The 25,643-nt window shown below is 33.9% G+C and overlaps 2 protein-coding genes and 1 non-coding gene across 3 annotated transcripts; all 3 read right to left on the reverse strand.

Moving 5' to 3' along the window:
• Positions 1 to 3,771: 3,771 nt before the first annotated feature.
• TRNAI-AAU (transfer RNA isoleucine (anticodon AAU)) lies at positions 3,772 to 3,845 on the reverse strand. The gene has a single exon. It is a non-coding gene; the product is annotated as a tRNA-Ile (tRNA).
• A 1,854-nt stretch (positions 3,846 to 5,699) lies between these two features.
• On the reverse strand, positions 5,700 to 9,232 carry LOC124839184 (protein DOWNY MILDEW RESISTANCE 6-like). The gene is made up of 4 exons (XM_047314927.2): positions 8,908 to 9,232; positions 8,523 to 8,773; positions 6,289 to 6,610; positions 5,700 to 6,075 (listed from the first exon to the last, which is right to left on the reverse strand). The coding sequence occupies exons 1-4, from the start codon at positions 9,175 to 9,177 to the stop codon at positions 5,842 to 5,844; spliced, it is 1,077 nt and encodes a 358-aa protein (XP_047170883.1). The 5' UTR covers positions 9,178 to 9,232; the 3' UTR covers positions 5,700 to 5,841.
• Positions 9,233 to 18,840: 9,608 nt separating this feature from the next.
• On the reverse strand, positions 18,841 to 23,415 carry LOC124844860 (uncharacterized). The gene is made up of 6 exons (XM_047321873.2): positions 22,597 to 23,415; positions 21,517 to 21,912; positions 21,015 to 21,150; positions 20,127 to 20,468; positions 19,255 to 19,385; positions 18,841 to 19,155 (listed from the first exon to the last, which is right to left on the reverse strand). The coding sequence occupies exons 1-6, from the start codon at positions 23,413 to 23,415 to the stop codon at positions 18,841 to 18,843; spliced, it is 2,139 nt and encodes a 712-aa protein (XP_047177829.2).
• Between the last annotated feature and the right edge of the window lie 2,228 nt (positions 23,416 to 25,643).

The raw sequence follows: 25,643 nt of genomic DNA on the forward strand, positions 1-25,643 counted from the left end.
TTTTTTTTCTTTATTTTATTAAAGAACTAATTAAAGAAGTTTGAAGTTTGAAATAAATGAAGTTTGTTTACTATCATGTGATTTTATGGACATAGGATTGCTCTAGTTTAATCAAGATTTCTTTTAGTTTGAATATGTAGTTGCGTTGAAATGTTGAGAATGAAATTAATGACCTTATTCAATCTAATTTTTATATTAAGTAAAAATGAGAAAAATTAAATATTATATAAAAAAATCTATACAATCGTAATTTTAAAGTTGAGTTTGAAGGTGTTGTCAAAATTTACCGAATTCATTGTTTTATTCACACTATATATTCGTAATGAATCTTTTTGAAAGATCCATAAAATAAAACATACATGTAATTTGTAAAAAGAAGAGTATAATTATAAAGATAAATACAGTGAGAGGTAAGTTCAATTGTAAAAAGTTACGAGTTTTCTTGGACTGAACCAATTTATAAGGATTGCCATTTTGCAAATGTACTATTGTGATCTTATTTATGAACAAGGAGAAAAATGCTAACATAAAAGTAGTGGATATCTTAAAAATGTCGCATTCAATAATTGAAAGGTTTGAAGTGTACAATCATGAGTGTGTGCATGTGAGAATAAATTGGTACATACAATAGGCTACTCATATATAAAGTCTTTAAATTAGCTAAGTTAACCAACTCAACTATAATCAATGTGGTGCCTCAAGAAAAATTTGGCTTTAATGTAATGAACTAATCATAGTTTAAAAGGTATAATTGAAAGCAACACGATCCCTATTGTTGAAGAAAAGGAAGAAAATAATATTATGTTATTAATGAAGTATTGTATCCGACACATAACACAAAATTAATGAAAAGTTGGGGTAATAAGATTTAGTGTTTTGTTTTATTAATTCCTCCGAGATTGGTAGCATGTGTGAGATACTTCCTAAGCTACCTAATCACATGGTTCGTATAAGAAAATTTATTGGCTGAAGTGACTGATTATGAGAAAGTTACATATTATATATAATATGCACTGATAAATGATTGTCGCAAATTCAAAAACCCTAGAAGTTTGTGTTTGAATGAGTGCTATTTCACAGACTCAAGGTTGACTTGATCCCCTCGGTATTCTCAAAAAGTTACGGTTTTCCCTTTGACTCTGACTTCCTGAATCTGTGTCGGTGGATATATAAACTAGTACCACATTATGCTAATTAATTTAATTAACAATATATTAATCAATTATAAATGAATAACAAGTAAACAATGGGATTAGATATGAATAGTATTTATTAGCTACCTTATCTACAGCTAAAAAATTTATTCTCATCCGTCACGTTATTTATTAGAAATTTGTTTAAAATATATTTCTAAATATTTTAAAACTCATGTAAATATTTAAAAAGAATATTTTATAAATTTTTAAAATAAAATTAAAAAAATATATAAAATATAAAAAATAAATTAAATTAAATCTAAATTTAGTTTTAATTAAATTCAATCAAATAAAATATAAATTAATTTTAATTAAATTTAAATTAATAAAATATACATTAATTTTTTTTTGTAAATAATGAATTCTCTTAAATATGATCAGTGTAATATTCTGTCAGTTTATTTATTATTTTATTATCCATAAATAATAAATACTCATACATATCTATTATTTATGGTAGATTTTATTTGTGAATATCTTGTAAATAAAAGAGTTAATCTTCCATTAATGTGTCACATGTGCAATTAACGATCATTTGCACTAATCATAACTAAAAATCAGACTTTCCAAATTGAGATTCGAAAATCTTAAAAGAGCTTGTGGGCACACACACTTTATTTCTTTTACTTTTCGAAGGAAAAATTTAAGCGGATCTCTCGGGTTTGTGTTTGGATGAATGCAAAAAAGTAGAAAATGATTGCCATGTGAAAGTGATGTTTCAATCGCGGTTTGCAAGTTACAATTGCAATTAATTCCTTCTATTACTTTAGTTGTATCATACCATCTAATGAGTTTATCATTATATTGCCTTTACATTTTTGTATTATTTACACTTGTGGTGTATTGCTAAGGGTGTACAATTAGTTAAAATTCTTCCCTACTTTCATAGGTTTCTAAAGAATTTGGTTCTTTCAACATTTTTTAGGGTAGGAAATTAAACGTTAGCATGTGATTAGTGTTGGATTTGTAGTTTAGAAATGAACACATTGTTCATTTAGTTTAGAATATTGTAAAATTGATTTCAAATTCATGTGATACTTTACTAAAGGTAATATGATTGAGTGACACAACTTTTTGTTAGTATTTAATATAGCTTTGTGTTGAAAACTTTAGGTCAATTACTATATAATAAAACCATTCAAAAACTTCATTGTATTTGCTATAATCATAATACCACTATTACATTATTAATGTTTTAATCAAATAAATCAAGAAAAGTTCATCACAAAATTAAAAAATTAAAAATGGTATAAACGAAAATAATCTTGTATAATTTGGTTTATATGTTTATTGATTACGATTGAATGTGATTAAAAAATGAACTTAAATTTAAATTAACTCAAAAATACATGTGGCTTTATTTTATTAAAATTTGAACTATATTTAATATTATAAGTACTATGTCTTAGATAATTTCTTTTATGATTTTGTTTTCGGCAATTTGATAAGAAAGTTTGTTTGTCTAAATTATGTTTAGAGTTTGTATGGTTTATGCTATGAACTCGCAAATTCACTTTCTCAGTTAACTTTTTATATTGAAAAAACTAACAAAGCTTCTCTGTCGGATGAAGGGTAACCACCATATAGTGACCATTGCCAGCAAACTGTGTCGGAGTAAAATGGAATAATAATGGATATTATATATATATATATATATATATATATATATATATATATATATATATATATATATATATATATAGGTTAACCTCTTTTGTTCTTTGATAAGATTGAACTTTATTTTATTCTTTGTTTGCAACCCATTGATACAGCAAAACATGGAGGAAGACAGTGGTGTATCTTTAGGTATGATTGGTCAGCATCATAAGCACAGTAATAATCAATCACCATTTTCAATTCATTTTTAATTCCCATCTTATCATACTTTCATCATCTTCTTCATTTTTATACGCAAACTTTCATTTCCAAATCATCATCTATCAGTTTATATAGATTAGTAGTTTCCACCAACTTCTCATGCTTCTGCCTTTCATTTTATCTTATCAAAGCCATCATTTTCAACATTTTTTAGCTTTATTATTTGCCCCTTATGTGGGATTTCTTTGAATATAACTAAGAAATGTTTTTTGAAATTTCTTTATTGGGGAATAGTTGTTTTCTGCAGCAAAGTTCTGAAAAAGAAAATTATAGTATTGTATCTGAATTTACTCTTAGTTATTTCCATTTGGCTTCATGAATGTTTTGCAGGTATGATTATCATTTTTCAAGTGATTGAGCTAAGAAAATAATTGAATGGAACTTATTGTATCATAGTGAACATGTTTTTAATAGAATAATTCTTATTACAGATTATAAACATTCAGTGAAAGATTAAAAGAAAATATTTAAACCAACTTGATTTGTCGCCAAGATCTGTGAAAAATGAAAACTCTGTAATTCAATAACTATGCCATTTTGGGGGCTCTCAGTCCATTTATAGTACAAGCTATCTGGCCCAAAGTAGGAAATTGTTTTCGCACCAAGGTTTTTCGAGGCTTGGGAGTGCAAATAGAAAGTCCATAAAATTCCTGAACTAATAGGCCCAGAAATAAAAAATCACTTCAAAAAAATAAATTGGCCCATGCAGGTCTCGAACCTGCGACCTTCGCGTTATTAGCACGACGCTCTAACCAACTGAGCTAATAGGCCATTTAATATTTTAACTGAGCTTTGGATTAATAATAAAAGCAAAAGAAGTGAGTCTTTTCTTCTTAACACAGGTTCTCTCTGTATAGAAATTAAAATTAAACACCAAAAGTATCTGCCTAATATATCCTGAGAAATTATATTTTTTCAACTTTAGTTTCTCACTCTGTTTTAACTTTTTTATATTCCATTTACGTTCCGTAATAGCATATTAAAAGCTAAAAAAACGTATTTTCAGCAAATATTTGGTTTATATATTAGTTTTGTTTTTTATTGGAGCAACTTTCCGCAATACGAGGGGTGATTCTGGAAATAAACTTTGCCTCTTTTATGAGATATAATTTCATATAAATAAAATCTCATTTTTAATTAACAATTTATTTACATTTTAATTTGGAATAAAATTAAACGATAACTATGCAAAAAAAAAAAAGAAAAATCTGAGTTGCTTAACCTTTTTACATCATAGTAATTTATGTACGAGTTACTTAATTGTAGTGTGTCATTGTGGGAGATTATAGTATAAGAATTGAATTTTTTTAATAAATACATGATTATTAATTTTACATAAAATATTTTTAATCATGTATTTTAAGATTAATTAATAAAATATATATTTTATAAATGAAAAATCAAATGTTTTTTTTTGAGGTCGACATTAATCATAAATGCGATCTCACATGTCTTGGATTTTTCTTATAAATTATAACAAAAATTTAGGGTTTATGATAACGTAGTATGATTATTTTTTTTCAATAATATTTTAAATAAATCACTAAATCAAAATGAAATATTCCATTCACTAGTTATACTTTATAATAATAGTGGCATAAGAAATCTATTTTTTCAACTTGTTGAAAAATAAAAGAAAAAAAAATTGTGTTACGCTTTTGACGTCTATATCCAAAAAGTAAGTTGTAAAATATTTATAGGATTTGAGAGGAAATTAGAAAATATAAAATATAATATCAAAAAGTAGTTGCTGACTTGCAAACATCCAAGTTTGTACACTAATATATATTACTTAAGCCTTTGATAGAGATTTGTAGAGGATCATGATAACGCCTTATTGATAGAAAAAGAAAGTTCAGAAGGTAAGATATTGTAACGCACACACAAATCTAAATAAAGAAGAATTTGAAACGAAAGAAGAACCTTCCTGATTCAGACGAAGAGAGAAAATCATTCGGGTAAGTTGAGGTTTTGCATCCAACACCTTTGAGCATGGGAAAGAAGATTATCAATAAGGATGACAAAAATATCCGTATCTACGAATATCTGCAAATAAAATCTGTGATAGATATTTGATATCTACAAGTATCTACTACTCACGGATAGTTGGTAGCGGATGTTTTAATACCCGTTTATAAACAAGTTGGACGTGATATTATACTATTCTTACTTACGAATATTGATTATCTGAAAAAAAATAATTTATATTTTATTAGATTAAATTTAATTAAAATTTAAATTTAGTTCATATTTAATTTGATGTATATTATATTTTATATTTTTTGTAATTTTATTTATATTTCATTTTAAAATATATCATATATTTTTTTAAATATCGTACTCACGGATTTTAAAAAATCTACAAATATATTTTAAACAAGTATCCAAACAAGTAACAGTAACGAATTAAATATTTTGTTGCAGGTTGAAAAGTAGGTACGCACTATTCCTGATCAACTTATTGATTTGGGATAGATAAAAGTAGTCATTTGGAGTTCACAAAACTTCAATTCCAAGAAAGAAATGTAAAGGTTTGAAATCCTTACAAAATTCAGCTTAGGAGAGTAATCAAGGAGTTTATATAAGTAATAAAAGTGTCAATAATAAACAATTAGAACATATGCAACACGATTTGAAAATTCTTAAATTAGAAATGCTAGATTTTTGACAAAAGTAATTATAAACAAAAATGTCTTCATTAATAGATATAAAAACCAAATAGTTTCTATAAACATATGATACGTGCATGTAAGCATGCATATTTGAGTTATTGTAAATCTTCTTCAACCTTAGGACCCTTCTGAAAGAATTTTGCACGAAACTCTCTACAAGTGATGGATTTGTACAATGGTGGAGTATTGCTTCCTTTGAGCAAAGCTTGTGCTGGTTCTACATTGCTTTCAAATGATGGATACACGAAATATACAACACTTGTGCGTGCAATGCTCGAATTCGTCACAGCTCTGTGTTCTACACCAACAAGTCTTCCATTACTGATAATCTGCAATTAGAGTTAAAAAACATATTAATGGTCAAATTGACAATTAACTGAAGTAAGCATTCATAGTTTCTCATAAAAACTGACATTGTACAACAACTCTAAAATTCACAATAACATGTTTAAATTCTCTCTTTATCATTTGCAGAAGACATTATGCTATCATTTGTAATATATGTGTGTGACAACCAAGCAAAATGAGAGAAAATTAATAACCTGCAAGAGTAGACCAATGTTAACCACAAAAGCACTGGGAATAGGGGCAACACCAATCCATGTCCCATCCTTAAGGACCTGGAGTCCTTCAACCTCCTTATCTTGAAGCAGAATGGTGATAATTGTAGGGTCCTTGTGCTTAGCTAAACCCAATGTTAAAGTTGGTTGAGGGCAAGGAGGGTAGTGATGGGCAGCCAGTGATGGATTTTCACAGAGTCCACCACAGAAATATCTTGGCTCAAGCCCTAACCCCTCACACAGAATCTCCAAAATTTCAAGGGTAAGTCTGTTCATTTCTCTGCTATATTTTCCAACAATCTCCCTAAAAGGTTCCAACATCAAACCTTTTGTTAGTTGGCTAATAAAATGCACAAGATCTCATCATTTCTTATTATAAATAAAAGATCAATTTTCTCACGCAACAAATTTATGAATAAAGTTTAAATTCATGGAACAAAATCCATACGTAAAGGTACCATAATTGCAGTTATCTGGAGAAAAAATTTCGTCGGTAATGTTAGATAAGAAAAAATTAGGGACAAAGCATAATATCCATGGCCAAGCAGCATTTATAATATCATGTATGGTATATTATTTAAGAAAATATAGAAAGATGTAAATTTTGTATTTTTTTAATCATATTATTAACAATTTAAGTTAAAATATTATAATATATTTATATCTTTCAAATAATATAATTTAAAAATATTATTTAAGAGATCGATTTTTTAAATTATATTATTTGAAAGATATAAATATATTATAATATTTTAACTTAAATTGTTAATAATATTTAAAAAAATGGACTAACAATTTAAAATAATAACTATATTTGTAGGCTAAGGATCACTTTGCCACCTCTAACGATGACATGTATAATGAATTGTGAAAAATTAAAGCACTTCCTAAGACACAATATTTTTCTTGGAGAATTATCGTATTACAAAAGATAATTTAACTATAAATAGGAAGAATTATGGTAGGAAACAGCTCATGTGTCATGTATAGGAAGTGATTTTGTTTTTTTTTTGAGAAGTAAGAATAAGAATTAAGTGTTAACTAGAGCTGTTAAAACAGACCACCCGGCCCGATTCGGCCCGGTCCACCACGGGTTGGTCACTTAGTAAGTCAACTCAACCCGACTAATTTATTAGTAAACCAGAAAAATTTGAACCTAGCCTGACCCACCACTGGTTGGCTCCCTGCCTCACTTAATTACAATTTTTTTAAATAAAAAAAATTATAAACTTTCTATAATTTAAATCTAAACAAATTTCACTCTCAACATGAGTGTTTAATTAATTTTTAAATTAAGAAACTTAAATAATTTTTTCAAGCAAAAACAAAATAATAAATATTTTTTTATAAAATAAAATTAGGTAGGTGGGTTGGTGGGCTAACCCGACCCATCACAGGTTCAACCCGCATGAGCCGGGTTTAAATGAACTGGGTTGAAATCTGACCCACATAAAAAAATAAAATTTTTTCAAACTCAACCTGGCTCAAACCATTGGTAGGCCGGATTGGTCTGGGATTGTGACCCATTTTGACAGCTCTAGTGTTAACTTTTAAACTTTTTGTTATAAATATGAGTTAAGACACTATATATATATATATATATATATATATATATATATATATATATATATATATATATATATATATATATATTCTTTAACTCATCAAAGAAAAGTGTTATTAATGTTTTTTTATATAAATTAGAAAATAAAATACATAAAATATTGTTGTGATTATAAAGGATTATTGCCTTAAATTGTCTAATAACTTCATTATATGTTTTTATGTGCTTTAACTCCCCAAAAACCTTTAAAAAAAAGATTGATGACGATCCACTTACTTCTATAAAAAGCAAAGAAATCAAAACAAATCAAACTACTTTCATTGAAAAAGTATATATTTAAATTTGATATGATGTCATACAGAGTATAAAGTTATAATGCCACGATAGTGATCGATCCATAAAGAAATGTGTTATTGAAGTTGACCTCTATGCATGTCTACGTAATCTTGAAAATAGTAATAATAGTGTTCCATAACTCATTTAAAATGACGTTTATAATAAATATAAGAAAATTAATTACTTTATCATGTCCAACAAAAATATCATAGGTGGATGACTAAATTGATATTAAAAATAAATTATGATGAAAACACAACAATAATTTGAAATAAACGAAAAACTATACTGAAAAAAAATGCAAAATAAACTTCACCTGTAGTTAGATGGTTTCGCAGGCCAATACTGAATGTTTTCGCCAGAAGGAGGACAAGGATGGATCAGTGAATCCTTCCAATAATGAGTGGCATTTTTCTTGTAATTCTCACCACTTGTGTAAATCTTGCAGTTTCCATTTGGGTCCTTCGAGCATTCATTTATCTTCTCTTTTGGAGGCATGGCATGGAATTCTTTAAAAATGTTCAGTGTTTCGTCCATCAAATGATGGGAAACTCCATGGTTGATCACCTATATATTTAGTCCCTCTTAATAATATAAGAATGAATTTAATTGAATAAAAATGAGAAACTTATAAATAAATTTTCATGTTTGTGAAAGAAAGAGAAGTGAAGAAAGTTGTGGTGAGACTGAAATTAATGAACCTGGAAGGAGCCATATTCCTGAGAGGCTTTGAGAATTTGTTGTGTGAGATGAGCGCGATCACGTTCTCCAAGATCAATAACTGGTATGGGCTCATGCAAAGAACTAACGACCTTTCCAGGTCTGTTTTCTGGTAATTGAACGTAGGATGGGGGCACTGTGGAATGAACATCGTACCAGCTTGACAAAAGCATCTCATCCTCCATGTACCTCAAATCTCTAACTACACTTTCAATTCTTGTTTCTTCGGATAAAAATAGGATGAGTTTCATATGCTGTCTCACTGTTCTTGTACAGTTAACTTGCAAATCTGGCACACAAGCTATGTGATCCATGTAAACTAACAATGTGTTCCTTTTCTCTCATTTTTCTTTATTTTTGCAAATTATAAGAGCTGGGTTGGAAATTTATCGTCGGTGAATTTATAATATATAATTAAGTGTAAATTGAGATTTATTATTGACTAAAAATAAAATAAATTTATAATATATAAATAAGTATAGGTTTTGTTTTATAAGTTAATTTTGTGTAATTGAATTAAATTTTATTTTCGTTTCTTAAATTATGTTAGCATCATTTTCATGTTGTTATTTTATTAATTTGAGTCAATCAATTGATACATGTCCAAGAGCCTACTGTAAAAATTAATTAATTTAGATTGAAAGGATTCAATTTTCTTGAGGAGATTCAACTATTAATGCTTGCATTTTTATTTGCAAACCTTAATTAAAATAAAACCCTTTTTGCTTCTTAAACATTTTTGTCTTAAACCATGGGGATTCACTTCTCTTAAACTCATCAATTGAACCCCATTCCCTAAACATATATGTAGCAAGAATCCTTGCATGTAGGAAGAATCCTTGCAATCGTTGATCCAATATATTGTATGATACTTCATCCTCCACAACATATAATATAAAATCTTATGATATTGAACCATACATCTTCTCAAAATCTACTTAAAAAGTTAAACATTATTTGACTTGTCATTTTACATTATCCACCACTTCATTAATAATTTCAATAAATTTGTATAAACTAATTTGTTCCACATTAATAAAATCATTTTAAAATATATAATTAAATACAAACTTCATTAGTTTTCTAGGATTGAGTTGGACTTAAAATTTACTTTTAAATATAATATATTTTTTGTTTCAAAAATAAGTTAAATTAATTTTCAAATTATTTAAAATTCATTTCAACTTCTTTTATTTAAATAGTTTTATTTTCAAATTTTATATTTAGACATAAAAAAAATAAAAATTGGAATCACCTCCTAACAAGATCTAACTTGATAAGAATCAAATTATTGATGCTTTGATAGATAACTTTGATATATCAAATTTAATTTAGTTGGAGCATTAATTGAAAAAATATTTATAAAATAATACGTTTTTAATTTGGATTAAAAATATTATGTGGTAAATATGAACACATTTTTTGTATGGTATGAAGTAGAAGAATGGACTTATCTTGTTTAAGGTTGTCATTTCGCGGTTTTAACAAAGTTACTTACAAAAATTAAGTCCTATTTTATTTTCTTATATTTGTTCAAATTTAATGAATAGCATCATTATATATTCTTCATTTTTAAATGAACTTGGTGATTAGCACCCAAGCAAACAATGTTAAAAATATATGTACTATAAAGTTTGATATTATTTATGGAAAGAGACCATTCCTTGTTTATTCTGAATATTAGGTTGTCTTAAGCATGCAGAGCTTAATACAATGTATCTTGATCAATTTAAGGAAATTGACCCATCAAAGTCTAGAAGAAAATTATATTGAGCCCACAAGTTAAGTTATTGTAAATAACTCACAGTACCACTAAAAGAACATTCATATTTTTTAATTTTGGTTGTTGACGTAGATTAGGCGAAAAGTAAGACTATGGACAACAATATCACGTGATGATTCAGTGGTATGGTTGCATTTGAAATTTAACACTCCACTATCAATTAATGTTCTGCCCAAGTAGAACCGAGTTATATTTTTTTATATAAAATTTTTGGGTTTGGTATTTTAATATGAAAAAAAATAGTTTCAAGAACTCTTGCATTAAATGGATCGGTTTTATAACTTATATAGAAATTAACTCGACTAATCTACATTGAACCGTTCAGAATTATTCATATCAAATGCATTAACTCTCACATAGGATTATAAAATCGATCTAACAGAATAATTAGAAAAACAAATGATGTTGCACCGCTTTACAAAAGAATCTCAATGTTGAGTAATTGATGGAATGTGGAATGTTTGTCTAGGTGATTAAGAGTATATGTAGAATTTAGCACAAATCATCTGATAATTGTGGTTAAGAAGTAATTGAACTATAATTAAATCGGTAGTGAGTAAATTTTTTTTCCAATTTATATAAATAGATGTCCGTGCGAAATAGTCAATATAATTTATTGTTACATTTAATATTGGAGTGGCGAAACCACTTATAACCGAACCATTTTTACAGGTGTCATCAAACAGTTGTGAACCCAATGACAACTACATCAAAGGGGAGCAGAGGATTTAATAAGTAAAGAAAGAAAAAAATTGAAAATTGAATCACTTTAAAATCATTCGTACTCAACCGTTTTAACATAAACATTACAAATAAATAAGCTAAATTTTCATAAATATTATAATTATTAATAAAATTAATAAATACTTTATATTTGTTATAAGAACATGAAAATAGAGCAAAGGTGCCTTAAGTCAAAGGAAACAGGTTTTATATGGGCTTTTAAAACTTCCTCGTCTATTAATTCAAGCACACTGCTTTTTTTCTAAAACTCAGACTCACATTTTTTTTGTCTTCTTTCTACAACCTCACTTCCTTCTCTCTTTAATCTCCTTTCACTAAGCCAGTAGATTTTGTTTTAGGTAGTGCTCAAATGTCTGCGGCGTAGAGGGCTTCAAAACCATCCGATCCATTTTGGGTTCTTAGTTGGTAAGTCTTTCAATGCAAGCTCATCTTTGTTCTTGAACCTAGCACATGCAATCTGTTATTTACATGTTACTTCTACTTTCATTTTCTTCAATTTTTCACTCCATTTTAGCTCTAAGAGTTGTTTTCTACCATCAATGTGGTGGTTTGTAGGGTTTGGTCGGGTCCTTGTTGTGTGAGGCATTGTTAGAGCATTCTAGGGGGCTGTACTGCTCAACTCCAAGGTAAGAGGAGCTAGAATACTTCTTTAAATTGCTTGCATGAAGTGTATGTATATTGGATTCTGAATTGGTGCACTGTTTGAAGTTGTATTTTGAGTTTTGAGTATGTTGTATTGTAAGTGTTGATATGTGAAATCCATGAAACTGTATTGAGCTGTTTGGAATTGATTTGGATGAGTTTGAATTGCTATAATTGACCAATTGGAAGTGATTTAAGTGTGAAATCTAGTATATTTTTGGTTGGATAGAAATTTGGAGTTTTGTGGTTTTTAGGTCACTTTGAGAGGAAGTGAGGTAGTGATTTTGGGCATTTGGGGTCTAAAGCGCAATTGGACTGTTGGGGAATATTGGTGTTTTAGAGTTAAAATTGAATTCTAATCACTTTAGAATGGTAGTAGGAATGTTTAAAATCATTTAGATAAGTTTAATTAAGTATAAAACAAGAATTAAGGGTGTTAGAAGTCAGTAAAAATGGTTAGAAATGGTCATGTTGGGTTCTGTTTGCAATTATGCAGAATTCTGCATAATTCTATTAGAATTATGCAGAATTCTGCATAATTCTATTAGAATTATGCAGAACGCTGCAGTTGACCGTTCGGTCTTGTGCTGCTCTCGGTCATAACTAGGTTGGTCTCTTTTGAGTCTTACCAGTTTATGAGCGTTCGATCTCTTAAGTAGCGTTCGGTCTCTCAAGTAACATTCAGTCTCAGGTAGCGTTCGGTCTCTTAAGTAGTGTTCGGTCTCAGGTAGCGTTAGGTCTCAGGTAGCGTTCGGTCTCTTAAGTAGCGTTCGGTCTCAGGTAGCATTCGGTCTCTTAAGTAGCGTTCGGTCTCAGGTAGCGTTCGGTCTTAGGTAGCGTTCAGTCTTGATAGTGCTTGGTCTTAGGTAGCATTCGGTCTTCAATCTTACCTTTTATGGACTGTTCGGTCCTGTCCTTTGGGAGGTGAGATACCGTTCGGTCTCTACCATTCACGGGTTGTTCGGTCTAGCTCATTATGTGTTGATGTTTTCCGTTCGGCCTATATTCCTATTTATTCCGGTATGCTATTTTACTTAATTGTTCCAGTTGCTTTAAGGGCTTATGTGTGCATTATCATGTTGGTGTTAAAGTGGAAAGTATTAGTATTGGACGTAATTCCATGATCCTCAAGGGGGGATACATGGTGGTGCCCTTTCAGTGTGTTTAGAATGATTTGCATGGTAGCTCAGTCTTGGGGGGTTTTCCTGACGCTCCAATGGTCTTTCATTCTCATGTAGAGAGGATTGATCCATGTGGTGAGGAGTAGCAGGAAGTCCTAGTCTTGGGTGATTCCAGTATGGTCCAAGGTGAGTGATAACAGACTAATCTTGTGAGTGTGGTAGGGTGAAACCCATTGGCAATGGCTTTGCAAAGCAGTAGAGGCCATCACGAGTGCATAACCCGCCATAGCTCGACAATCATTCTAAGTCCAGACGAGTCAAGTTTAAGTGCAACAAATCATGTTTATATAGTATAGTGTATCGGTCTTTACTTGCATGTTGCCTTTGACTGCTATAACATGATTTTTATATCTAGCTCACCCTTGCTTTTGTGTTTGTGTTTTGCTTGGATATGTTTTTCTTTTGCAATGATCATCCACTTGGATGTGAGCAAAGGCGGATAAGGTGCCTCTGGAGCAGGCTTTGGAGGATGACGGTGTTGCTGCTTAGTTTAGTTAGGACCCTTAGTTGTCCTTACTATTTTGAAATACCCTAGTATGTTTAAATTTTAAATTTTGACTCATTTCGGAATGACTGTAAGCTTAACAAACTTTATTTACAGTCTATTCTAACTGTTCTTTTTTATTTAAATGTGAACTTACTATGTTATATGCTTCTATATGTAACATCCAAAAAGATAAAAACACCAACACAAAAACTTAATTCTCCAATAATATTATATGCCAACGTATTTTTAAATATATATAAATATTAAAATATTTTCATTTATCTTATAAACAATATATATATATATATATATATATATATATATATATATATATATATATTATCATATTATTATTTTATTTTTAAATAAGGTTAAAGGGATAAAGAAAATTTTAATAAAATATTAAGGTGTTTCGATATTTCTCAAATAGTGCATTAAATAAATTTTGTATTAACTTTATTAATTAAAAATTCTTTTTATGATTGTTACTTTAATTATACATTTTGAGATTTCAAAAATATTAAGATGATGAAAAAGAATATTTTAAGTATTATTTTTATGGAACGAAAAGTATTCAAGACTTTATATTTTTAAATAATAATAAAAAGTAGACTCCTATATCTAAAGTACAATATTAGTGAGGGGAATTAGATGCCGTTTTGTGTCAATCGATGGGATTCTAATTGACAAGTTAGTTGTTAAAAGAATTTGTAATTACATTGAATTGCAAGATAAAAGAATAGTTGTTTAAGAATGGTAGAATGAGTAATACATCTTATCTATTGCCTCATAGTGGAGTTATGCATTGTTGGAATATTGACTAATGGAGGTTAAAGTAGAGTTAACATATGGTATGAGGAGTCTCTTGCATCTCTACTTCCATGATATGAAACGTAGAAACTTACTTGCACAAAATTAATAAAACAAATAAGTTCTTAATTTGTACGAATCATTAATAAAATCATAAGTATAAATATGTTTAAGACATTCTTAATTTCATATCATTTGAATGTGACGCAGTTAAAGGGTATATTCGTTTATTGTTAATATGATGCAAGTATCTTTAGTTGTGTAGGTTATTCGAGACTCATTTATTCTTTATGGTTGTGATGATATATTAATGACGGTCATACAAAGATCAAAACACCCAGGGTGCATAATGGTTGTGGTGATGGTTGGGGCTTTTGTGATTAATTTAGTGCACTACCATGGAGGAGTAATGTGAAGTCTTGTAGACATAATGCCTTGTAAAAGATGGAGATACAACTTTGTAGATAAACTAAATCAGATTTAACAATTTTTAAAGCAAGAGTTTGAATTCCTTGCTCGTTCTCAATAACATACTCAAGTGTCTTGAAGTTGTTTGAGTGAGCGTTAAAGAGAGTTGTGTTGTTGCATATGTAACTGTTGGAAATTTTCATTGACTAGAGATAAGGTCAATTTAGAGTATATATGTGGGTGCAAATCTCCACTTTAAAGTTGGTTTTGTGGGGTTTAGTTAAGCTTAAAGTCTACTTCTTAACATGGTTTCAAAGCCATGAGTTAGAGTTTATCCTAGTGAGATTTTTGTTTGTTGGGCATATCATTCCACCGTTATCGGACCACCCACTGATGTCTAGTCTCACGCACGAGATGCATGTATCTTGGCATGAGCGGGTGTTGGAAGTCTCACATCGACTAGAGAGAAGACCAATTTATAGTACATATGTGGGTGCAAACCTCATCTTACAAATTGGTTTTATAGGTTTAAGTGAGACTTTTAGTTCACTTTTTTAACGGTAGCAAACTATTATAAGTTATATATGTTAAACATAGTCCACATCTAATGTTAATTGGTTAAGATGAATGATTAACCATTCATGGTGTCCCTTGAGATCGGCAACGTGGGTCGATTCTCTCATTTTTATCCTTCATCTTATTTAAGCCCAAATGACCTAGGAATGGTTAGTGCATAATACTTACAATTTAGCAGGCCTGACTAATCCCACATAATTGCAAGTTAATGGTTTCCAAGCTAGCTTACATGAATTAAAAAATGGAAAACGAAAATCTAAATATCCTTTTGTAGTATTTTAATTCCAAAAATGATAATAGTATAAAAATAGTTATTTATTGTAAGCATAACAATTATAAAAATAAAAATTTAAAGACTAAAAAGTTATTATTTACACAAGCAAATAAGGAATCATTCTAACAAAAATAGTTTAGTTGTTGACATAATCAAGGTTGAAGAAGAAATTCTTACCAACACAATGAGACAACAATGGTTTTAGAGTTATACTTCTATTGTTTTTATTTATATTTTTCAACCTAACACATTAAATATTATTAAGAAAGCTTCATATTAAACATTTTACTCATGTAACTGTAGATCATGTAAATTATGCTTTCATTTATGTTTTATGATGTAACATCCCAATAAATAGTAATAACCATTAATTAGAACTAATCACATTTACAGATTTAACAGTGCAGTCTTAAATTACACCAGCTAATTAAACCGTACGCACAAGGATATACAGTGTTCAGAATCTATTCCCAATATATCAAGTTCTGGACGAACGGTTCTACAAAAACTAAACACCGAACGTCCCAAAATGCAATACAGAAACTCTAACAACTACTACAGAACGAGCGTTCTACTGCTCAGCTTTAACCTCTACTTCTACCAGATTGGCGTCCTCCAAATTTTCTTCTTCTAGCATCTCTTCAAGTGGCGCCTCTCCATCTGCTCACATCCACACGGATGATCATTGCATTGACAAGACGGACGTACATAACCAGTAGACAACACAAGGAAATTGCAAGGGTAAGCTTAGGTAGTTTAATTCATACAACCAACATACTTTAACATAGTCAATCAATTCATACAATTCATACAACAATATATATATATATATATATATATATATATATATATATATCCAAGCATATAATAACTCATTCAAACTCTCACAAGAAAGACTGTCCGGACTGTATGAAGCCATGTATCTACAGGCGTTCGTGCACCCGGGTGATGTAGTAACTGGAACCGTCCATCAGCTGCCACCCGAGGTTAACCCTATCAGTCCAAAGTACTCAATAGGACTAGGGCCTCCTGCCATTCCCACGCATGACCTACTCCCCTCTACATGAGGACGAGCACTCACGGAATATCAGGATGAACAGCCATCAGCAGCTTTACCATGGTCATACTACATAACTTAACACATTCAGATCATATAAACGTTCCTCCTTGGAACGTTCGTTCAAATTCCACTTTCAATATTTCACTTAAAATAACGTTCGCACATCTTAACCATTTCTATTATTCACATTTTCATTCTTTGTTCCACTTCCATAAAATAACGAACGTTCATCCTTTAATAAATAAGGACAAACGTATTACAGTACATTGACTACACGTTTCTGAACAAAAGAAACGAACCCTTGTCCCATAACGGACGTTAAGAGTATTTAAATAAGTTAAATGAATTGATTCCAAAAGATCTGAATAATACTTAGAGAAATTTTAAGTATAAAGACTCCAGGTTGAATCACAAGGATAAATACATTACACAATTATTTAGATAAACAACAAAGTATAATTTGATTCAGAAGACAACACTGCCAGTCAATGACCGAACGTCAATTAATAATTTGAACGAACGCTATTTACGTTCGCTCAGGAATCAATGATAAGGACGAGCGTTCAGTTATAAAACCGAACACTGCTTTGGACGAACGCTAGGTAAATGACCGAGCACTAAATAGAACGAACACTCATTTAGAACGAACGTTCGGTATTAGACCGAACGCTAACCAGGACGAACGCTCAATCTAAGACCGAGAGCTCATTTGGACGAACGCTCAGTATAAGACTAAGCGCTACCTATGACGAACGCTGGAATATAAAACCGAGCGTTACTAAATACACTTCAATTTATTTCAATCGTTGGACACGCTAGGCTGAGCCGAACGCTCAAACCTAACCCTTCACTCAAAGGACGCTCGCTCTTCATCAGGATCCTTTCCGAATGAAAGAATTCTTATTCTAAGTCCTTTTCAAGGGAAACCGAACGGTATAAGACCGTTCGATGACGAGCGTACATTATCAAGCAGAGAATATGATATTTTCCAGATTTTTCATTTTACAATAACTTTACAGTTTTCATACGATTCATAACTTATAATTTCTCTCCACCATAAATCTCATACATTACAAAATTCATATTATAATCCCAAACCATACAGAAATTTAATCATATTCCAAATCATACGTTTCATTCTCAGCATACAGTTCAAACAATATTCATCATATACATCCAGTGCAACCATGCTCGTTCATGCATACTTAAACATCAAATATTTCATGCATTTCAGACATCCAGTACACTTCATTGCTTTCATACACATCAAACAAGTATTAAATTAAATTACTAAAGCTTCCCTTACCTGGTTCAGTAGTGCACTTCCAAATGCTAGGGTTTCACTCGTTCTCTCACAGCTTTCTACCCAAAGAATCACTCCACAATCTTCACTTAATCTAAGATACCAAAATCATATACAGTTAAGACCTATAACTCATGCATGCAACCAGAAATTGGTTTGCAGAAACGAAAGGGGAGAATCGTTCAGGGTCGAGAACTTACCAGTCACCAAATCCTAACGTGTTTGGTTCAAATGAAAACTCACGGCACCGTGAACGATCCTACGGTTTCTGAAATGGAAGCAGAGATGTTGATGGTGAGTTATCTTAGAGAGAAGATGAAGATGGTTTAGAGAGAGGGCAGAGAATTTGAAAGCAGGAATTCTGGGAAGAAGATGAAGCATGCAGAAGGGAGAGGAAGAGTTTTCCAGAAAATATTTTTCTCTTCCCACGCAGGACGAGCGTCCATTCTCCGCATGCCACTTGTCCTCCACTAACGTTTTCCAAACGTTCCAGTCGCGACACATGGCAGGCGCATGCAGAGTGGGAAGTGAGTGCTATTTGACGTGACACGGTGCATTAAATGGGTTCAGAGTGTGGATTTGTGTGCGTTAATTAATCAGGTTCTCACATTCCCCCTAACTACAAAAATTTTCGTCCTCGAAAATTCTAAAGCTTACCAGGAAATAGGTGCGGGTACAATTTCTTCACAGCCTCTTCAACCTCCCATGTTGAATCACCAGTCTTTGCGTCCCATACCACTTTTACAAGACGAACGTCCTTTCTTTTGTAGAGTCTAGTGCGGCTGTCTTCAATGCAGACTGGTTGCATCTCCAGCGTTCGGTCGGGACGAAGTTGGACGTCTTCCAACTCCAGTACGTGTGATGGATCAGCTACATACTTCCGGAGCTGAGAAACGTGAAAGACTGGATGGAGGTTGGACAGTTGAGGTGGTAGGGCTAACTCATACGCCACTGATCCAATCTTCTTCAGAATTTGATAAGGTCCTACAAACTTGGGTGAAAGCTTCTTTGGACGAAGGACTCTTCCCACTCCAGTGATTGGATTCAGCCTAAGAAATACGTGATCACCAGCAGCGAACTCTAAGGGTCTTCTTCTCTTATCAGCATAAGATTTTTGTCTGCTTTGAGACGTCTTCAATCGTTCCTGGATCAGTTTCACTTTCTCGGTTGTTTGCTGGATTAATTCTGGTCCTGTTAATACATTCTCGCCTTCTTGAAACCAACACAATGGCGTTCGACATTTCCTTCCATAGAGGGCTTCAAACGGAGCCATTCCTATGCTTGCTTGAAAACTGTTATTATACGTGAATTCAACGAGCGGCAGAACTTCATCCCATACTCCCATATGATCAATGACGCACGTCCTCAATAAGTCCTCGAGCGTCTGGATGGTTCGCTCAGATTGGCCGTCCGTCTGAGGGTGATAGGCAGAACTCATTTGCAACTTGCTTCCCAATTCTCCTTGCAACGATTGCCAAAAACGAGATGTGAATCTCGTATCTCGGTCTGAAATGATGCTTGAAGGGACTCCATGCAAGCGAACGATCTCCTTAACGTATAATTTGGCCAAGTTTGTCATCGACATCTTCAAGTTAACGGCCAGGAAGTGGGCGCTCTTCGTCAATCTATCCACAATCACCCAAACTGAATCATGGTTTCTGACCGTACGTGGCAGATGGGTCACGAAATCCATGGATATGCTATCCCACTTCCATTCTGGAATCTCCAATGGCTGCAGCAATCCACCTGGTCTTTGATGTTCGGCCTTTGCACGTTGACAAGTTAAGCAAGACGCTACGAAACGTGTAATGTCACTCTTCATTCCAGGCCACCAAAATGATAAACGGAGGTCTTGATACATCTTAGTCATGCCCGGATGCATGCTAAGACGGCTGTGATGTCCCTCCTCCATTATAATCCTCTTCAGCTCACCATCGTTTGGAACGCACGTTCTACTCATATAGCGCAGTAGACCGTCCGCCCCAGTACTAAACTCCTTAGCCTGGTCTGTGCCGAGCGTCCCCAATATCTTTACTAATTCTTCATCCTCACGCTGCTTCAATCTGATCCGATCAAACACATCACTGGAAAGTCTAAGGTTACAGCATCTAATAACGTTCGTTCCTAAGTCGAACTGTAACCTTAGATCTCTAAAGCTTTCCACCAAACTCAACTCTTTTACCATCATTGCCGAGACCCTTACTGTCTTCCTGCTCAAAGCGTCCGCCACCACGTTAGCTTTTCCAGGATGATACAACAGCTCGAACTCATAATCTTTCAAGAATTCAAGCCACCTTCTTTGCCTCATATTCAATTCCTTTTGATCAAAGAGGTACTTGAGACTCTTGTGATCACTAAAGACTTGAAATGTTGCCCCATACAGGTAATGCCTCCAGATTTTTAATGCAAACACGACTGCTGCCAGCTCCAAGTCGTGTGTGGGATAGTTCTTCTCATGGACTTTCAATTGTCTAGAAGCGTACGCCACTACCTTCCTTTCCTGCATCAACACGCAGCCCAAACCTTGATACGACGCATCACAATACACTTCAAAAGGTTTGGCCGTGTCTGGAATAACCAATACAGGAGCGCTCGTTAACTTTCTCTTCAATTCCTGGAAGCTCTCCTCACAACGATCAGTCCAGGCGAACGGCTGATCCTTCCTGGTGAGATAAGTCAAAGGGGCTACTATCTTAGAGAATCCCTCAATGAACCGCCTGTAGTAACCCGCGAGCCCCACGAAGCTTCTAACTTCTGTGACCGAGCGTGGACTCTCCCAATCCAGCACTGCTTTCACCTTGGCTGGATCCACTGAAATACCACCAGCAGAAACAACGTGTCCCAAAAACTGGATCTCCTTCATCCAGAATTCACACTTTGACCGTTTGGCATACAATTCTTTCTCCCTCAACACGCTCAACACGATCCTTAAGTGGTCTTCATGCTCGTCAACGCTCTTGGAATAAATAAGGATATCGTCAATAAATACCACAACAAACTTATCCAGGTACGGTCTAAAAATTCTGTTCATGTAGTCCATGAAGATTGCAGGTGCGTTCGTTACTCCAAAGGGCATCACCACATATTCATAATGACCATAACGAGACCGAAATGCAGTCTTATGAATATCTCCCTCCTTATCTCTAATTTGATGATAGCCCGAACGTAGATCAATCTTTGAAAACACGCACGCACCTTGCAACTGATCCAGTAGGTCGTCTATCCTTGGCAGAGGGTACTTGTTCTTGATGGTCAGCTTGTTAAGTTGTCTATAATCAATGCAGAGTCGAGAGCTGCCATCCTTCTTCTTGACCAACAATACCGGTGCTCCCCATGGTGAAGCACTTGGCCTGATGAACCTCTTGTCTAATAACTCCTCAATCTGCTTCTTCAGCTCTATCAACTCGGCTGGCGTCATTCTATAAGGTTGGACCGAGATGGGTGCAGCAGTGGTCACCAAGTCGATCGTGAACTCAACCTCGCGAATGGGAGGTAGACCAGGGACTTCGTCCGGAAAGACGTCCGGGAATTCCTCTACTACCGTTCGTCCTCCACTGCTCTCACTATTAGACGAACGTTCCACTTTAGCGTCCCTCACTACCTCATCTTCATATGTCATGATCAGGAAGCAGCTCGCTCCCTCCATGATATCCTCCTTTAACTGACCGAGAGTGACTGATAGTTCCTCCTCTTCTCCATTCGGGAAGACTAACTCCTTCTTCCCACAATCAATGAGAATCCGATTGGTAGCCAACCAATCCATCCCCAAAATTACTTCTAAGTCTTGAAGGGGTAAGCAAATGAGATTGACCTTATATCTACGCCCCTCAACTTCTATAGGACATCTTACACAAACTGTAGATGTCTTAATCCCACCAGCCGCTGGGGTTGACACCACCAAGTCGAACTGTAACTCGCTCTCCACTAGTCCCAACCTCTCAACGCACGCCTTCGAGATGAAGGAATGAGTTGCCCCCGAATCATACAACACACCACACGGCTTTCCAAACAATAAGCAAGTGCTGGTGATGAGTGTACCTGAACGAGCAGCTTCAGCACCCGTGATTGCATACACTCTTCCTGTTGCTTGCGCACGTCCACTTCTCCCTTGTTGGGCTCTTCCAGCGTTCGGCGGCCTCATTGCCGCACGTCCTCCCATATTGCACTCGTTCTCCAAGTGCCCATTCTGCCTGCAGCGAGTACAATATTTTCCTCCTGATAATTGTGGACAAGCCCACCGATAGTGCGGTCCTCCACACTGATAACAAATTAAGCTCCTTGGCTGTCCAGATTGGCCGACAGTGACCAAGGCTTGTGATCCGCCAGGGGATTGAGTTGGACGAATGTATGGGGGTCTTCTCACGTTCGTTGTACCTCTGGATAAAACCGGCCCCCTACTCACTTGCTGCTTCTTATGTTGCTCGGCCTCAGCAACATTTTTCTCCAATACCTTTGCTCTTTCAACCATAGCAGGGAACGACCTAATGCACAGGCAGGATATTAACACTTTCAAGTCACTCCTCAATCCGTTCTCAAACTTCCTGCATTGCCATTCTTCATTTGTTGCCATGGTATTAAAACGGACCAGGTGTTTAAATTTGTTGGTGTATTCCGAGACGGACATACTACCCTGAATCAATTGAAGGAACTCCACCTCTTTGGCAAAACGCACACTGTCTGGAAAATACTCTTCATAAAATTTCGCTCTGAAAACCTCCCAATTAATGGGATTCTGCGCGTCCGTCAAGATGGCTTTCATGCTCGTCCACCAGTGACTAGCTTCACCAGTTAACAAATATTCTGTAAATGCCAAACGGTTGTCATCTGGACATCTTTTGGCATGATAGATCCGCTCCATATCCCTCAACCACTGATCCGCTTCATCCGGCAGCCCTTTCCCATTGAACTTGGCAGGGTGGTGTTGCAAGAAGCTTTCCAAGCTCCACTCGGCATGATGAACAGTATTAGAAGAAGAGGCTCCTGGTGTGCCTCTGCTAGCGGCCAGAATATCCATCAATTGTCTCTGTGTTGCTTCTGAGTTAACACGCGAAGCCTCCAAACTCTGCATGGCTTCCTGATTTTGCCTCATCAAGGCGGTATTCTGCTCTATTAAGATTGTGTTTTGTTGTTGCAGCCGGTCAATGACTGTCTCCAACATTCGTGCATTATTTGGAGCGTCAGATTCGTTCGGCTGAGGTGGGGGAGGAAGTCTAGGAGCCATTCGTTTTCTGGACCAGAGAAAACGTACGTTAGTTATGTTCAAGAGTTAAATAATTCCATAACTCATTAAACACAATACAAGCACACAACGAAAGCATAGTGTACTCATACCCTACTTGTCCTTAAAAGAACAAAACTGCTCTGATACCAATAAATGTAACATCCCAATAAATAGTAAATACCATTAATTAGAACTAATCACATTTACAGATTTAACAGTGCAGTCTTAAATTACACCAGCTAATTAAACCGTACGCACAAGGATATACAGTGTTCAGAATCTATTCCCAATATATCAAGTTCTGGACGAACGGTTCTACAAAAACTAAACACCGAACGTCCCAAAATGCAATACAGAAACTCTAACAACTACTACAGAACGAGCGTTCTACTGCTCAGCTTTAACCTCTACTTCTACCAGATTGGCGTCCTCCAAATTTTCTTCTTCTAGCATCTCTTCAAGTGGCGCCTCTCCATCTGCTCACATCCACACGGATGATCATTGCATTGACAAGACGGACGTACATAACCAGTAGACAACACAAGGAAATTGCAAGGGTAAGCTTAGGTAGTTTAATTCATACAACCAACATACTTTAACATAGTCAATCAATTCATACAATTCATACAACAATATATATATATATATATATATATATATATATATATATATATATCCAAGCATATAATAACTCATTCAAACTCTCACAAGAAAGACTGTCCGGACTGTATGAAGCCATGTATCTACAGGCGTTCGTGCACCCGGGTGATGTAGTAACTGGAACCGTCCATCAGCTGCCACCCGAGGTTAACCCTATCAGTCCAAAGTACTCAATAGGACTAGGGCCTCCTGCCATTCCCACGCATGACCTACTCCCCTCTACATGAGGACGAGCACTCACGGAATATCAGGATGAACAGCCATCAGCAGCTTTACCATGGTCATACTACATAACTTAACACATTCAGATCATATAAACGTTCCTCCTTGGAACGTTCGTTCAAATTCCACTTTCAATATTTCACTTAAAATAACGTTCGCACATCTTAACCATTTCTATTATTCACATTTTCATTCTTTGTTCCACTTCCATAAAATAACGAACGTTCATCCTTTAATAAATAAGGACAAACGTATTACAGTACATTGACTACACGTTTCTGAACAAAAGAAACGAACCCTTGTCCCATAACGGACGTTAAGAGTATTTAAATAAGTTAAATGAATTGATTCCAAAAGATCTGAATAATACTTAGAGAAATTTTAAGTATAAAGACTCCAGGTTGAATCACAAGGATAAATACATTACACAATTATTTAGATAAACAACAAAGTATAATTTGATTCAGAAGACAACACTGCCAGTCAATGACCGAACGTCAATTAATAATTTGAACGAACGCTATTTACGTTCGCTCAGGAATCAATGATAAGGACGAGCGTTCAGTTATAAAACCGAACACTGCTTTGGACGAACGCTAGGTAAATGACCGAGCACTAAATAGAACGAACACTCATTTAGAACGAACGTTCGGTATTAGACCGAACGCTAACCAGGACGAACGCTCAATCTAAGACCGAGAGCTCATTTGGACGAACGCTCAGTATAAGACTAAGCGCTACCTATGACGAACGCTGGAATATAAAACCGAGCGTTACTAAATACACTTCAATTTATTTCAATCGTTGGACACGCTAGGCTGAGCCGAACGCTCAAACCTAACCCTTCACTCAAAGGACGCTCGCTCTTCATCAGGATCCTTTCCGAATGAAAGAATTCTTATTCTAAGTCCTTTTCAAGGGAAACCGAACGGTATAAGACCGTTCGATGACGAGCGTACATTATCAAGCAGAGAATATGATATTTTCCAGATTTTTCATTTTACAATAACTTTACAGTTTTCATACGATTCATAACTTATAATTTCTCTCCACCATAAATCTCATACATTACAAAATTCATATTATAATCCCAAACCATACAGAAATTTAATCATATTCCAAATCATACGTTTCATTCTCAGCATACAGTTCAAACAATATTCATCATATACATCCAGTGCAACCATGCTCGTTCATGCATACTTAAACATCAAATATTTCATGCATTTCAGACATCCAGTACACTTCATTGCTTTCATACACATCAAACAAGTATTAAATTAAATTACTAAAGCTTCCCTTACCTGGTTCAGTAGTGCACTTCCAAATGCTAGGGTTTCACTCGT

Source organism: Vigna umbellata, chromosome 4 (assembly GCF_029865625.1).
Source record: "Vigna umbellata cultivar VRB3 chromosome 4, Vumbellata_1.0, whole genome shotgun sequence".
Taxonomy (NCBI): domain Eukaryota; kingdom Viridiplantae; phylum Streptophyta; class Magnoliopsida; order Fabales; family Fabaceae; genus Vigna; species Vigna umbellata.